The sequence below is a fragment of the Marmota marmota genome, unplaced genomic scaffold (assembly GCF_001458135.2).
Source record: "Marmota marmota marmota unplaced genomic scaffold, marMar, whole genome shotgun sequence".
NCBI classification, from domain to species: Eukaryota; Metazoa; Chordata; class Mammalia; order Rodentia; family Sciuridae; genus Marmota; species Marmota marmota.
In genome coordinates, this window is record NW_025999982.1 from 18,768,699 (window position 1) to 18,786,218 (window position 17,520).

The window sequence follows — 17,520 nt, forward strand, 5'->3', positions numbered from 1 at the left end:
ATGTAGGTTCCATTGAAATGCACATTCCTGGGTTCCACCCCAGGCCCACTGAATCAGACTCTGGGGATGAGACCCAGAAATCTAGATTTATACACTCTCCCCAAAAGAGTCTTCTATGCACCTAATAATGGTGAATTATACTATTCTGAGAAGTAGAGTGAATGTTGGGTCATTAGGGACTTTCTGGGTACAAAGCAGTGAATCACATTGCTCACTCTTTTGCATACTTGACAGCAAAAGAAAATTAGTTTTTCTCTAAAGCCTCAGTGTCATCAGACCCACCTTTGGCCCTGGGAAAAGGCCAGGGACATTATGCAAAGATTTTAACCATGATATACCACCATGCTGGAGGGGAAATCTGTTTCAGACCTCAGGTGGTGAGGGAGAAGATTGATGAGCCACAGAGGTGCCTGGGATTCTCTGATAGATACATCACTATACACCTCACATCAGTGGCTACTCTTTTCTATATAATATAGAAGTGGGGACAGTCTTATATAGAGAGGAAATAGCTTTATTTCACGTGTGTTCAATGTGCAAGCTCTATGTCATGTGAGATCCTAGACACCCCCTGAGGGAAGGGCTTTGGGGAAGCAGTTGAATAGACACTGATGGCAGTCTAATCTGAAAACATAAATGGAGAGGGAAGTTGGGTGGGAGGAAGAAAGGGAATAAAGAAGAGGAAATAGGGTAAAAGGAGGAAAAGGAAAGAGAAGATAAAAATGAAAGAAGCAGAGGGAAAGGAGGTCTCACTCTCCATACCTAGTAGCATCGCACAGCTGGAAAGGCAAAGTGTCTTTTAACTTTCAAAATTCTCAAAACACATCAGACTCATCTACTGTGCTTCAGTTTCATCATACTGACTGTAAGCATTGGCACTGGGGATTTCTTTGGCATTTGCTTAATCACAAAGACTTGTAAGCACATAAAGGTAGATTATGAATGCTCACTGATTAGTGAAAGATGTAAATTTTCCATTTTTATACATCGATTTTTACTGCTTGCACATTTACTATACAGAGCCCTATTTCATTTCCTCTAGTCAACTGCCTCACTCACCGTGCAAGGAAAGAGTTCCATTCCTCACAGCCAGGAACTTGACTCCAAAGGGAAAGAAGGGCATAGAGTGGGAACTCCCATAGAGTTTGATCTCAGCTTTGCCTTGGAAAGGCTTGCCCTTGGATCCAATCCGGAGTTCTCCACCATCAGAAACAAGGATGGAGTGGGCCCTCAGCTGGATGGGTCCTGGATCCATAAAAATCAGCTTGCCCCCTAATAGACAAAGAGAAAACAGTCAGTCCCTAAGAGGGTATATCTCACCCATTTTTGACAGTTCCAATGCCTGATGAAATCCCCTTCATTTATATACTTTTTCTGGAACTTAGACCTATTTTATTTTACACTCTTTTCCAGAACTATATTAGGGTATATCTGACACTCAAGAATAGAAACAATGTTTTATTAAGCCAGTTAAGTAAGGCATTCTAAAGCTTCATTTGTAATATTTTTCAAGACAATAATCTAAACATACAGAAATTTAGGACTGGTTAAACAAAGCATTAGAAGGCTTCTAACTTTATCATTTAACAAGAGATAAAAACAGCTTACAAAATAAAGCTTATAAAAATTGGGAAACAAGTATAAAAAAATAGGGAGAGAAGAAATGTGCCAAAAGTAAAAGAATTACAATAAAAGGTAATACAATTAGGGCTAACATAATGTCACTTGTGGCATTTTTAACTGGTATCATCCATTATACTTTCTTTTGATGATAGACACTAATTTCTTTGAGAGTTCTGCCTCCATTGAATAGATTTGAGGGACATTGCCAATCAAGACTTTCTTTTCCTACTATAGCTTAAGACACATAATAAAATTTCAAAAGGAATGTGAAGCAAAGGGGGAGAAAAGACAGGAAATGATTAAATCTTAATTCCAGTGGTGGTATTCTAAAGAGTCTTGGAAGAGTTCCTGCTTCTGAGACCTCCACCTGTCACCTCCCTATCCAATGCCCTGATTCCTGTTTGTTTCTATGCCTGCTTTGCGAACTGATTTCCATTGATTCAGTACACTACCCAATACCTTCCTGATATGTTTCCTTTTAAAAGAGAGTTAAACTTCTGTTATTTACAACCCATAACCTTAACTGATTCAGACACCATTCTGCTCTAATGTCCCAGTTATCTATAACACAGAAATATAATTTTAAGATAAAACTATTCTCAATAGTGAGAGCAAATAATTCAATATCAAAAAGATACTCTTATCTCTATAATATCTTTCTTCAGAAGGATTTAAAATATTTACATGTCATACACAATTTCTCAATAATGTTGAAATAATTAAAGTATCACATGTAAACACTTAACATGAACAAGCCATTAAATCTATCTTCCTGCTAAAAGTGGTTTGCAAACATACTGCACTATACTTTTCTACTCTGTACAGAAGTGGTTAAAGTTGTGACTATATTGGAAGCACCAGAGGTTCTCTTTTCCAAACCCTATAACAGCTTCCCATCTTGTTCAGAATAATTCAAAGTCCTTATACTGAGCTACAAAAGACCCCTCTTGATTTGCCACCCATCTCTGAACATCTCTCCAACATCATCTTTTGAAATATACTCTTTCATTCATCTGCTCTGCTATAGTTTGAATATGGTTGATCCCCCTCAAACTCATGCAGCGGTTTATACCCCAAAGTTTTATGTTAATGGAAGTAAGAGGCTGGAAACTTGACATGCTACGTTTAGAAGGGGGGGCCACTGGGAAGTGATTAGATTGGATTCGATTAGATCATTAGCGTCTAGCCCCTGTGATTGAATCTTAGTTGCTATATAAGAAGAGGGAGAGAGACCACACAGAGATATGCACATGTTCCTGCCACATGCAATAGCTAAGGGGGACCTTACAAAAGGTTGCACCATATTGTTTGGAATTCTAGCCTCTAAACTTTAAGTCAAAATAAATCTCTTTTTATATAAAGTAACCTGCACCCAGTACTTCATTATAGTAATAAAAAGCTGACTACTGCATATTCCAAATATATTGGCCTGCCTGTTGGTTTTCAATCAGACCTCAAATCCTATGCATTTGATCTTCTTTTGCTTAGAATTTCTTTTGCTGAATTTGCATGTTAGGAATAGCTCAAAGGAGCCAGGCATGGTGGCTCATGCCTGTAATCCCAGCAGCTTAGGAGGCTGAGGCAGGAGGATCATGAGTTCAAAATCAGCCTCAGTAAAAGCGAGGCACTAAGCAACTCAGTGAGAGCTATCTCTAAATAAAATACAAAATAGGCTTGGGGATATGACTCAGTGATCAAGTGCTCCCGAGTTCAATCCCTAGTATCTCCCTTCCTCGCCCCCCGCCCCAGAAAAAAGTGGCTCAAAGGGTAGATTCCATTATTACACAGTGAATCTTAGTGAGGAGCTATAGACAGCAAAGACCCGAACCTGCTAAATTTATTCCTATATCCAGTGTGCCAAATTATCGAGTTGAATCATTGCTTCTGTCCAGAAATAACAACTGAGAGTGATTAATCACACTCTGGAGGAATGAGAGGTAGAGAAGGAAAAGGCTAAGATGCCTTTAGTTATTTCTTTAACCTTCATCTTAGTGCAGAGATAATGATTAATAAATGTTTGACCAATAGTCAAATGTAGAGGCCACTTCTTCCCTGACCTTCTGTTCTGAAACTTTCTTGAGTTTTCTTTGCCTCACTTCATCAAGACTTTCAGTCTTCACTCACAAATTCCAAGCCACACACCATCAGTAACAGGCACAAGATATTTATTTGGACTTGACCCCTCATGACTCTTTCTGTTCAGCCACAATTAGATTGACAGACCTCATCCAGGCATACAATTTCTCCTTCTGTAAGATGTTCATGGGAAGAAGTCCTCCTTCAGAGAATTATGGTGAAAGTTATTAAAATGATACTTATAGGTCCTTGCTCTAGGGTCTGATAGCTACCGGATTCTTAATGTAATGGAGTCTGCTGCCACCACACTCACCATTTCGGCTCCCCAGGCTATTGCTACCGTTGTCCCATCACTTTAGCATCTCACTGCTACCAGTCCTGACTTTCCCTTTGGACCACATCATAAAAATTATTCTATAAGGTAAGTAAATGCAAAAATAGGGAACTCTCTTCTGTCAGTCTATATACTCATGCTGTAGCAATTGTACTCTGATTACCAGACGTCCATAGGAACCACGAGCAATTTTGACTTTAATTTTCCCTTCCATTATCATTGCACCTAGAAATGCAGTAATCAATATGAATCCCCCTGAAAACAAGGAGAAAAAAACACATCTTCTGATGTGGTTCACATATTTATGTTAACTAAAACTTTCATACACAGTCACATTTCATTAACATCATAACTAAATATGTTCAAGTGCTGGATCATGGATTTGCATGGCAGGACTCTTTATTTCAAATAATCAGGAAATCCAAAATGACCTTGATGAGTAAGTGGCAAAGGCGGGGTACAGACTCTGAGTTCCTATCTTGACTCTGCTATCAGGTTCTAAGTGACCCTCAAAAAATCTCTGGGCTTCAGATTACTCAGGTGTAGTGTGTTTTCTCATTGGCAAAGTGGATGGTAGAATCGTGTATACACTGAGGGTCCTCCCCACTCTAGAGCCTTGAACATGCCCATCTTTAAGAGTGCAATCAACTGCACATTTGACACTAATGGAGACATGAAGCTCATGCTTTCCCCACACCAACTAGGCTGCAGTGAACTTAGAATTTCACTTGAGAAAAATCTATGTATGGTCAACAATTCAAATTAGACTATAGGAAAACAAGGGTGCTAACCTTTGTTAGGCACTACCATGAACCAAAAAATCTTTAAATTTTTGTCTGAAATGACTTTTAAAATAAGTCTTCAAGGTCAACCTCCCATCCTCTATTTTGCAAAGCATGACATGGGCTTGGAGAAAGAAGCTCAGACCTCCTCCAGCCCAGAAGAGGTAGAGCCAAGCACTAGAACCTAGGGCCACCTTATAGAAAAGCTCATATTTTACCCATTTCTACAAATGGTAGTTTTTTACTAATTAGGGTTAAGAAAAAACATGTGTTAACCTAAGTACTTTTGCCTATGGCTTATTTGTATATGGTTTATTTTAATTTTGTTAATGGGGATACACCTCACCTCATTCCAAAAAGGATTTGAAGCAGATTATAAGGATTAATGGACAAATGAATAAACCTGGGCTTTGTCCCTTATAGCAGTAAGCAAAATATTAAATACACCGAAACAAATTTTAGAAATTTTGAAACATTGGTTACTGACCAGAACCAATAATGCTGTTAATGAAGGGAGAAGAGTTCTACTCAAAGAAAAGGAATAGTTTCTACTGTGAAGAGTGCTATCAGTTGGACTAATTAACGCAAACATCACTGACCCCTGCCAAAAACCAACTGTTCCCCACTTCATCAGTGGCAAATACAAGTGCATCTAGGTACATTAAGAGGAGAGACTGATGAGGAATTCAGCTATTTTTTGCCTGAAACAATAAGCAATAAGCAGAGTGAAAGCTTCTCTTTGTGAAAATAAAGCTTATATGTGCTCCAGATCTGCACCAAGACCTCAAGATTTCTATCCTCACGCTTTATTGCTTTACAATAAATACAGAGTGGCCTGCTTCACAGGACAGTGACTTGAGAATGGGAGGACAGTGGGAGGACTTTATCTTTTCACTTTATAGAGCTCGACCCCATTTCTGAAAGCTAAAATAAAGAGCAGGGCTGAGACCAGCCTTTGACTGTGACCCTTAAATTGCTTTCCTGAAAGCTGACTACATCCCACAAGTGACCTTGAGTAATTTTATAAAAATCAATCAACCATCATTATTGTTACTTCCCCTCTAAAATAAGTAAATGATCATAACTTTTTACATGTAATCACTTCTTTCCATTAAACATCTCTTTTATTTCTTTTAAAGGGAAGTAAAAGAGACTTTTAACAGCTAGCTAATGTTTGCAAGGCACATCAAAACCTATTTTTGGCTAACCCTACAATTAACCATCCTCTATAATGACCACAAAATAATTTGTTGTGTTTTTTTAAAGTTCTATTTTCCCTTCACAGAAAAAAATAGAGCCTAAGTGTTTTACCATATAATAATACTCTTTAAAAGAGCTGGCCATCCCTCCTGTCTTCAATTCTTTTCTTCCATTCTCTTCTGAACCCTCCTTGGTCAGGCCTTTGCCTGTCTTCTCTGTCAAAACTGTTCCTGTCAAGGTCATAAATGGCAACCATGCTGAGAAATTCAGCCCTCACTTCTCCTGAGTGGCCAGCAGACTGTGACACCCTGGGTGCTTCTTCTTTCCTGAAATTCTTTCCTCTCACTTGCCTAGCACCATATCTTCCTGATTTTCCTCCTAACTCCCAGGTATCTCCTTAGTCCCTTCCATCTGATTTCTCTGATCATCCCAACCAACACTTGGTATATCCCAAGACAATTTGGCCACTTATCAGACTGTGCACACCACCTTGGTTGTCTCATCCTGTCTCAAGATTTTAAACATCATCCTATGCTACTTGCTGATCACTCCCAAATTTATATCTGCAAGCCTGACTTCCACCCTCAAGATTCATACACCCAACATCTCTAGTTGGATGCCTCTCAGGCTTCTCTGCTTGGCACATCCAAAATCAACTCCCCCTATGGCCTCATGGACCATGCCATAGCTTTCCCATTTCCATGAATGGCTTACTCCAATCTGTTGCTCATTCTGAAAACCATAGGGTCGACTTTTGCTCCTGTCCCACAACCAAACCTTCAGGCAATCTGATGCATTCTACCTTCAAATATTTCCATGATCGTTTCACCACCTCCATAAATCCTTCTAAAGTCTAAGATACTTTCATCTCATCTCTGGATTATTCAGCCCTTACTTTGCTTCAAGGTCAACTGTCAAAACAGCACCCAGTGTTGCTGGTTTTCCTTTTAATGTAAACCATATCAGTTATCTCTGCTCAAAATCTTCCGATGGCTCAGAGTCAAAGCCAGCGACCCTCTTCAGTATTGCCTTCTCTGGTCCAGTCTCCCTCTATTCTACCCTTTGCTCACAGTACTCTGACTTGCTTTCTTTCCTCATAGCAATGGCCCTTGTCATGTGCAAATTTTCCCACCCACCTCAATGTGCATTCTCTACTCACTACATTTTGCTCTGTGGTAGTAAGCCAATCCAACAAAAATATAATTCGCTTACTTACTTACTGTTTTCATTATAGAAGTACATTCCACAAGAGAAAGATTTAGATCTCTTTTGTTCATAGCCATAGCTTCTTCAGTGCCTAGAAATGTTCCTGGCACATGGGGAATGTGGTATGTCGTCACTAAATATTTTTCAAGTAAAAATGGCAAGTTGGCTGTGAAAGTGAATGAGGTCTCTTGGAAAGGAAATGTGGAATGAAGACAGAGAGTCACAAGAGGAAGAGACTATCAAACACCCAGATTTAAAGACTAGAATGAGGAGAAGTAGCAGAGATTCTTGAGAGTGAGTCAATGAATTAGATAAATGAAAGAAGACATGAAAGGCTGCAGAGACACAGGCTTTAAGAAAAGTTTCAAGGGTTATAAAAGTGGTAATGAGAGTGTCAAACACTTAATGTCATTTTTAGAAGGATCAAGGCAATGCCAGAGCCAGCAGGCTGGGTGAGGAGATAGTGTCAGGTGATAAGATGAACTCAAAGAGTGACTCCATCACAAGCAAAGGGAAGGTGGGAGGTGAATGGAAGGGAGACCAGGCAGAGATCTGAGGACCCCAACTAATTAAATAATCTGTATCACCAGACTAGATATTTCATTTACTCAAAGCTTGAACTACCTGAATTTTAAGGTGCAAACCGTCCCATTTATTTACTCACATTGACTAACGGCCATTTAGCTTTTCTTCTTAAAATTTTTAGCAGCCTGTATCTCATTACTGTTCAATTGTTAAATTGTCACATCATAGTAAGGGAAACCTGGGAAATTCCCTTCTCCTGAAGAATAGAGATGATCACCATCCTGGACGGACAGATATGACTCTGCCTCCATCACGAGTATGGCTGAATGATCTGGGCAGAGCTGGAGTTCATCACTGTGCCCTACTGTTGTGGGCTGTGGTAGTGGGAGCCAGGAGGAGGCCAGGAAGAACAGGAGTGTAGCACCCAGCAAAGGCAGCCACATCCATCCGGAAACCTGCATTGTGATGGGGATGCACACAGTTTCCTTTGTTGGAAAGATCCGGATTAGACTTGTGCCTGATCCACTGGAGCAGAGCCTGGCAAGCCTTCGAGGTGGGCTTGTCCCCAGCCAGAGAGGCGGAAAATCAATTTGGCTGGCAAACGAGAGCCCCCAAGAGCTCAGTCCACGCTCCATAATCCTATCCACTAGCAGCTCAGGAAATAGATGCCTGAGCTCTCACATATTCATGGGGGATGTGAGGCATAAATCAGGCTTTAAGGATTGGGGGCAAAGGGAATGGACGCTCTGACTGGGTACTAATTAATCAAGCACAGAACACCTAAACCAAGCAACCTGGGACGGAGCCACGCACACGCGGGCAGGCAAAGGCTGCTGCTGCTGCTGTGTTTCCATTTGCTTTTCATTTCAATTAAAATAGATATCGGACGAAATTTTCCCCTTTAGCTGATGCTGCTTATGCATCCCCCTGTTCTTCCTTTAATTAAAAAACATGCTTATTGCAATACTTGCCAGAATCACTTTAACGGTATTTTAATTGTAATGTCTCTGCCTGATTAAAAAAAGAAAATATGAACTAGAAAGTGTTTGCAAAAATGTTCTCAGGATACAGGAAAAGAATCATATACCTCCCCAGAACTAATGCCACATATTAATTCCTTAATTATTCTGATACTGAAGCCAAATGGGGAAAATGTAGAGGTAAAAAAATATATATATCTAAAATAAAATCACTGACTTAGAGTTGCATATAATAGCAGTTGGAAGAGAGAGTTTTCATCAGCTAAAAATACTATGCCCAGGATAAGCCCGTTCAATGTGGCCAGCTTAGTTGCCACTGTTCTTTGCAAAGGTCACATAGCCTTTAGAAAAAAGAGAAAGTAGGGGAGGTTAATTGCCTTCCAGTTCTGAGAATTCTACAAGATTCATTTTATTGTTTCAGGGTAGTAGCTCCCAAACTGGAGCATGCCTCAGAATCACCTAGAAATCTTAAAACAAAGATTGGGCAGCATCACCTCCAGAGTAGGTTTGTGGTGGGCCCCAATAATTTGCATTACTTGCAAGTTCCCAGGTGATGTTGCTGCTGTGGATTGGGGACCACACACTGAGAACTAAAGGTACTCATACACTGCTACAGGCAAATGAAGTGAATGCTGTATGGAGTGGGTGTCCATTGTCTCATGATGTTGACTGTCATCTAAAACAGCCTGAGAAATACAAACCTGGAACTACAGATTAATACTCAAATCATTTAACTAACATTTACTGTTAATTTCCAGTCCCTCTGTCAGCTGCTAAAATAAACGTGAAAACATACACTCTCCACTTCCAGAACCTCATAGTGAAAATGAACTGCTCTCAGTAAATGGAAACACCCAAATTTTAGTGAATTGGCCTATTTTATGGATAACAGAAAAAAAGGAAGGTACAACTCAGATTTTGCTTTTTCTTCAAAATATAAAATACATTAGCCTTATATGTGAATTAAGTCTACTCTAGTTATAAAATAAAAACATTTTTTAAAGACAAACTATACAGAAATGTTTAAAGGAACTCAAACACTTGAGATATAACTAAATGCATTTGTCAATAGCTACTGCTATCAATTACTACTTAATTTGATTTCCTTTCTACTTCCAGAAAGTCATTATATTATTTTTTAAAAAATATTTTTAGTTGTAGACAGATACAATGCCTTCATTTTTGTTTATTTATTTTTATGTGGTGCTGAGGATCAAACCCAGTGCCTCACATATGCCAGGCAAGTGCTCTACCACTTAGTCACAGTCCCAGCCCTCATTACATTGTTTTATCAAAAAAGCTTCTTGCATTTAAGTGCTCAAGGCCCTCAGCTATTCCATGGGTTTCTAAAAAGTCACTTAAGACTTCAGAAAGAAAACTATTTTTGAAGAGAAACAAAGAAGACAAAGCAAACAAACAAACAAAAAAAACTGTCTTTCCCCCAGATAAATAGATAAAAATCTCCCTAGCTACCAAATTCATTGAAATAATCTTCTTCCTTCTCTTTATCAAAGTTCCCTTAACATTTATCCAGTCACATTTCTGACCAGCCTGCTATTTGATACACTTCTCTGAGCAATCTATTTATTCAATAGGTTCTAAATATAATTATTCTCTGAATATTGTACATATGATTTGGCTATACCATAAAAGTATTCTAAATGAAAGAAGTTATTTCTTCCAATAATATAAAAAATGAGAATATCTCCTACCTGGCCCCAGGAATATTGTCCAGTGCATGAAAACCCATAGTAAACAAAAGCTCAGTTTTCAATATATTTTCATCTGCACAAGAATCCCAGATACCAAAGTATCCCAGATTTCTAGCTCCATTCCCAGTCTGGATAAATAGGATGTAGGGGTCATTAATCAACAAATGAAATAGAGAGGTAAGGAGAAACCAAGTCATGAAAGACTCTGTGAGCCATATTATGGTTAGACTTGAACTTACAGGCTAATGGAAAGCCAATGAAGGGTTTAAGTAAGGAAGTTTGAAACGTTTATCTTTCATTACTGAAAATATTATAGCTGCTGTGCTAGGAAAAGACTGCTCCCATTTGGTAGCATTTTTCATATTACAATATCCAAGTTGTCAAGACATAAAACTGTAAATTGTTAAATATCTATCTATCTGTCTGTCTGCCTATGTACTGAAAACATGCCCCTTCTCACAGCAGTGTCTTATCTTTCATTTAAGGCTAATCAAGTGTGTCTGGGACTGTTCTCTGGAGGTAAATAATGTAAGTCATTGTCTGATTGGGAAAAACAAGGGGTTTCAGAGCCAAGTGTCCCCCACATTAAAAAGCCTTTGTCTCTGATCTCCTGATATACAAATAGCAAATGAAATTGGTCACTGTCTGGACTGAACCACTAACATTTGAGGATACCAGGAAGGACTCTAATTATAGACAAATTCACAACTAACATTCATCAGTCTCTTCAGGTCAGAAACTCATTCATTAGTTCATTCATTCGACAATTATTTGAGTACATATTACATGCTGCGGGACATGATGGTGCTGGTGATATAAAGGTAAGCAAAAACAGATTTGGCTTTCCTAAGCCATGTTAGTCAAATTTTCATCACTGTGATCAAAATACCTGACCAGAACAACTTAAAGGAGGGATGGTTTACTTTGGCTCATGGTTTCAGAGGCGCAGTCCATAGTCAGCCAACTCCATCACTCTGAGCCCAAAGCAAGCAGCACATCATAGCAGAAAGGTGTGTCAGAGGAGTGCTGCTCTGTGCATGCTGGCCAGGAGCCAGAGAGAGGGGGAGAGGGGCCACAGGAAAGATGCCCCCATCCAGTGCCTGTCCCCAGTGACCCACTGCCTCTAGCCACCCCCACCCATCCATTCAAATTAGGATGGACTGATTGGGTTATAGCTCTCACAATCTAATCATGTCACCTTTAAATATTTCTGCATTAACCCAGGAGCTTTGGGAGAGGAACCTCATATCAGAAAAATAACATAAGCTTATAATTTAGATCTCTGTAAACTTCCCCAAAGATAGAAGAAGAAAATACACCCTAATATTAAATTTGTGAAGAATTAAATATAATAGTAAATCAAGTTCTTTTCCAAGTAAAAAATCTATCAATTATCCACTTAACTTGATAGACAACTCCCCCCATAAAATGAGTAACACCAACTTGTCACCAAGAAAATCCTGCCATACAAAGGCGATCAAAGTAAAGAGAGTTAGTTGAAGGTGAGATTTCAAAACCACTCAGGTTAGTTCTTCCTGATGCTGACTTCACCAAGCTTCCCCTTTGGGTTATTCACAGACAGGCCCCCTCTGAAGCACCATGTTTGCTAACACCAGACGTGAGTTAATTATCTTCGGTACCACTCTTTCTCCACTGGGCTGCTCACACAAACAATAGTAACATCCAGGAGAGACTTCTAAAAGCACTTTCCCCCTCAAAGGGAAGGGAATCATTATAATTTCCCCCTTGTGCACTAATTCAAGGGTGAGAGGGCTTCCTCAATGCCATAGGAGAGTCAGTAATTGCCTTAAACTTGAACTCAGGCCCCAGTTTGCTAACCAAACCAGAGTGGGTCAACTTTGTATTATCTGCCATAATCATCCCATCCCCTGCCTCAAAGAGCAGCTGTTTGAACTAAGAAAGGAGCCAATTCAGTCAATCTTTTACAGCTAACTTGAAGATAAATTATTTTAAATCTACCACTTTGCAACCAATTGTACCAGCCTACAAAAACATCTCATGTTCATCAAGACGTTCTATATTTACAAGAAGAAACATTACTGCATAATATGTCACTGGTCTCAAACTCCAAACTGCCTTCAGATGGGTTTCCTTCAAATCCAAGGTGGTATCTGTAAAGTCGTGAAACTATAGGCCTAGAGTAATTTCCCAAGGGATACACATCAGCTTGATGTACAGAAAGAAAGACCACGAGTGATATTTCAGGCAGCCATATTTCAAGACAAGCCTAGATCACTGCATTATAAGGGGTTACCTAATTCAGGAAAAACAAAGTATGCAATCCCTGGGATAGAAGACTGCTGGGTACAGCACTTGATGCCTCATTCTGAAATCCTCAAACCTTTGCCAATGATAAAGAAACTTGACAATGAACCTGATGGTGAGTCAAGAGAAGATACTTCATCTCAACAAATAAGACCAGGAACTTTTATATTATAGAAATCTCATCTATAATAGACTCAGAAAGATCTGAGAGTCTCAGCATTATGAACTAAAAACAATCTTTAAAAAGTTTAGAAAAAATGTGATCACTTTCCAAGCTGCAAAAGAAAAACATGCCTCCATTTCCACAAAGTCCAACAAGGTGAGTGGAGGCAAAACAGGTGATACTAATTCAACCTCTGTATGCCTCCCTCTCTCTCAATAGAAAGAAAAATACTTCCATATGCATTCTGAAGGTAATAGAAAGAAAGCAACCCAAGGTCTTTATTACATAATCCTTTCAAAAATCTAGTTTGGTTTTATATATAGAAACAGTAACTATTTGTAAGTAAAACTATAATTTAGGCCTGATATTCAGCCTAAGTTAGTTCCAATGCAACAACCAGTGTTAATTAATTGACTTCTTAAACTGGGCCAGACTCTGTAATAAGGGCTTTACATATATTCCCTCATTTCATACTCAAACCATCTACACAAGGAGGGCAATCCATGGAAATATTGCCACACAACAAACAATAAATTCTAGCTATCATTGTCACTGTTGCTGTTATAATCAGGCATTGTCTTAGGAAAAACCTAAGGATTACATGGGGTCCCCAAGGTCACAGAGATGGTAAGTGGTGAAGGTTACACTCAAATTCAGTTCTTTCTGGCTTGAAAGGCTTACACACATTTAATTGCTTTAGGATGCATAAGGTTTAGTATACACCAGCAGACCAAGAAATAGAGAGTCACATTACAAGGGACAAGTGCACCATTAAGCAGCAATAGAGACTGGAAACAAGTTTCTGCTCAAGCATTTTAAAACAAAGTAGCAAGAAACCACAAAACATCTTCCTTTTTATTGTGTATACTCAAGGTAGACAATATGACATTTATAGATATTACTAAAGTCTAGCAAATTAATAGCTTCATCAATCAAAATTACGATACTGTGTGTGTGTGTGTGTGTGTGTGTGTGTACAAGAGAAGCTAAAAGCTCAACACCATGGGGAAGTTCAGGCTCCCCTAACTGAGTCTGTATTGGTCATCATCTCTATTCCACCGCACATCAAGGTGCTTGACCATTAGGTTAGAAAGAGATTCATTTCTTCATTGAGGAAATATGAATGCTTCCCTGACTACAGACTGAATTCCCAAATCCTTGCTCAGGATGCATAAGGTTTTGACAAGAGGGTAACATTGCTTCTTTGTTATTATGGTTCATCAAAATTATTTGGAATAAAAATAATAAATTTTAATTCAGCAATGCCTATGGTCAATGGATATCTTATCATAAAAGGACAAAAAATATAATCAATGAAATCAAGACAATATGCATATTTTTTATCCCAGATCATTAGTATCAGTTGATTAATTCTCTTTTTTTGCTTAAAGGTGCCCCTAAAGTAATTTTTTAAAAGGAGGGAGGGAGAGCAGGAAGGAAGAAGTAGAGACAGTAAGTAGATGAAAGCTTTGGATCTTTTACTAATTAAAGTAAAATAATAATTAACATAACTGAATCTCTTATTATGGTCACACAAAAAAAATCTGGCATTTTTCAATAAAGTTCAAAAAATCAATGCATAGAGCTTCATAAATAATGGCACAAAACTATTTGGTGCCATTTCCCAAGCCCACCAAGAAGTTTATAATCCTATCTTCTATTCTATAAAGTCATATGTGTTAAGGAAAAAAAATGCTAAGTCTCTTTTAAGGTAAAATATGAGTGAAGCACAGAGTTCAAGATTCCCAAGGGCCCACAGGTAGAAGTTTAGGTTTCTGATTGTAAGAGCCTCATCCTCTGTACATTGGGATTCTGGCTTCTATGAATAGAAACATAATACAGCAGATGCATCTCTTCAAGAAGTAGTTCCTGGTGTGCTTCTTAAGTGATCCAGTTTCCTTTTCATTTACCGCTAATCTTTTCAAAGTATATATACTTCCTATAGAATCCATTCTTTGTAGCATAGAAAACGCTGAGAAAGAATTTCTACCATAGTACTTTATTTTTTTTTTCACTTAAAGTATTTTGAAAGAATTAATTGGGGACTTGAAAATCTCATGCTTTCTCTCAACCTGTAGATTGAATCACAAAAATAAAAATTCCACTCAGCTATTTTTCTGATATCATGAATAGACATGAAAAAGACAGGCAGTAACAGATATTCAGAGTGAATTGCTGTTGGTGGTGATGATAATAATGATTCAGTCACATATTCAAATAGATCTATATTATACTTCAAGTGCTTTCACACATATTATAGATCATAGAAGATATTAAAGATTTGGAATTATAGTCTATCAACTACATATTGAAGAGTTTTTGTTCTCTACCACTAAAGTTGTTCTTCAAATGCCTTTTCAAAACAGAAAAATAATTTGCCAATTTGTGTTCCTAAGAACTCATAACGTTACACATGCACACACAAGTATGTGTGTCTGGATACACTATACATGTATATATGTGAATAAATGTGTTTATGTATTCATATACACATGTGCATACATGTGTATATTATACAGATTGAAAACAAATAAAGACAATCCAAATAACTTAGTTGAGAAAATGATATTTAAGAGAGCAAGGATTTTTAAAATACACTTATTAAATTTCACTCAGTACCTGAATTGGTCCATTGTACCTTTTATTGGTCCATTCATTTAATAATCAACACATAATTTTGAGCCCTTTTTATATGTCAGGCATTATTTTAGACCCTGAAGAGAAAACAGTAAGTAAATTGGTGAAGACCTTCACATTGTTTTAGCTTATTCTAGTAGAGGAGACAGACTGTAAACAAACAAGTAAATTTATAATATGTCATATAGTAATAAGAACTATTAAGAAAATTAAGTAAAGCAAATCAAAAGGATAGCAAATAATGGACAGAGGTAGTAACTGGGAAAAGATGGCCATCAGATCTTCTTAGGTAAGTTGATATTTTCTCAAAGAGCAAATGAGTGAGCCAGTCATGTGGGCCTGGAGGACAAATATTCCAGGCAAAGGACCTACAGCGGGTATATTCACAGAAGAGCTAGAGCAGAATCAATAGGGAAGACAAGATCAAAGAAGGAATCAGACATTAATCAGAGGACTTTGGGTTTTATTCCTAGTGAGATGAGAAGCCATTAGAGGGTTTTTAGGAGAGAAGTAATAAGATCTGACATATTTTTAAAGCATATTGACTATAAAAGGCTAGGATTACTTTAGCATACAGCATAAATGCCAAATACCAGTGACTTAAACAAATGAAGGCTTATCTTTCAATCAGAAAAAGTAATTTCAGAGGTAGGCAGTCCAATGCTAATATAGCAATTCTGAAGTTATAGGGTCTTGGGTTTCTCCCATTTTCTTCCCCATTCTTCACCTCATGATAAATGGCGGCCAACGCTGTAGCTGTTACATTTACATGACAGGAAGCAGAAAAGAAGAAAAAGGAAGAATGTATAAGCCTTCTACTGGATCAGCTCTCTTTAGCAGACTTCCTAGGTTTCCCACACAACATTCCTCTTACATCTCTTCATCCCACTCTTAACCACAAGATTATGTCTAGCAACAAAGAGGCCAGAAAACCCAGCATTTTAGCTGGGTACACTACTACCACAAATGAATTTGGGGTTTTGCTTATAAGGAAGACAAAGAAATGGAGAAACAGGAACCAATGTAGAGACAACTTGTCATAGTCCTGGCCCCAAATTTTGGTATTAGGGTTAAATCAACACAAATATAAGTTTTGATGTTTGGTATACATGTTGAAGATTCAGCCAACAACATTCACTGATAGACTGATCATAGGATATGAGCAGAAGAAAGAAATCTAGGATGCCCCCAATGTCTTTGACCTGAGCCACTGAACAGATGCAGTACCAATAAATGAGCTAGGGGGATTCCCCATGCTTTGATTTGGGGCAGATATTATATCTATGTGATCAAAACATGTCTCAGATGCAAATGAAATGCTACTCCTACCTTCTCCAATCCAACTCTAATCTCACAGTCCTCGTTCTTCCTCACTGCCCATATCACCTATTTTAGAACTAGAAATTTTACTCCTTTGCTTTTATTCCCCAGTTACATTTTCTTTTATACATATTAGATGTAATTGATATTAAGTATTATTTATTTTTTCTTGTATACTTTACAGATAGTTCCTAGGCCACTTAATAAGCATTCACAAAATATCTGTTGAACAAAATTTGATCAGGGTTCTTTCTTTTTTACTACTATGTCTAAAAGCTATAACTCTTGTCTCTATGATAAAAAGCTCAAGAAGTCTCTCTATACAACCCTTCTCCCTACTCAACTCCTTTGTACTATTTATATAGAAGATGATGTCCACTACTTATCTTCACATTCTTACCAACAGTCCTCCTACCCAGAAGAAAGAGGGGATCCTACAGATACCTGAGTTTCACTCTTTAGAAGGTGAGTTTTGTCATTTCAAACATATCTCACTTTTTCTTAATAACAGAGAATAAAATATTGTTTAAACCAGGAGTATTAAGGAAAACCATTATAGAGGGCAAAGTATTTGGATTGTTCAGATCTTGAAATCTACAAGGGTAAGAAGCCACATGTATATATTACACATGTCTGCCTTGCTCCCGCCCTTTAATGTTTCTCTGATGCCTGATTT

At 38.1% G+C, this 17,520-nt stretch overlaps 1 protein-coding gene across 1 annotated transcript in view; it reads right to left on the bottom strand.

Annotated features, from left to right (window-relative positions):
- Pkhd1 (PKHD1 ciliary IPT domain containing fibrocystin/polyductin) overlaps positions 1–17,520 on the bottom strand; it is a 427,258-nt gene that overhangs the window by 286,893 nt on the left and 122,845 nt on the right. The window contains exon 34 of the mRNA XM_048805732.1: positions 1,060–1,272. Coding sequence (XP_048661689.1) covers positions 1,060–1,272 — 213 coding nt within the window. The remainder of the gene's footprint in view (positions 1–1,059; positions 1,273–17,520) is intronic.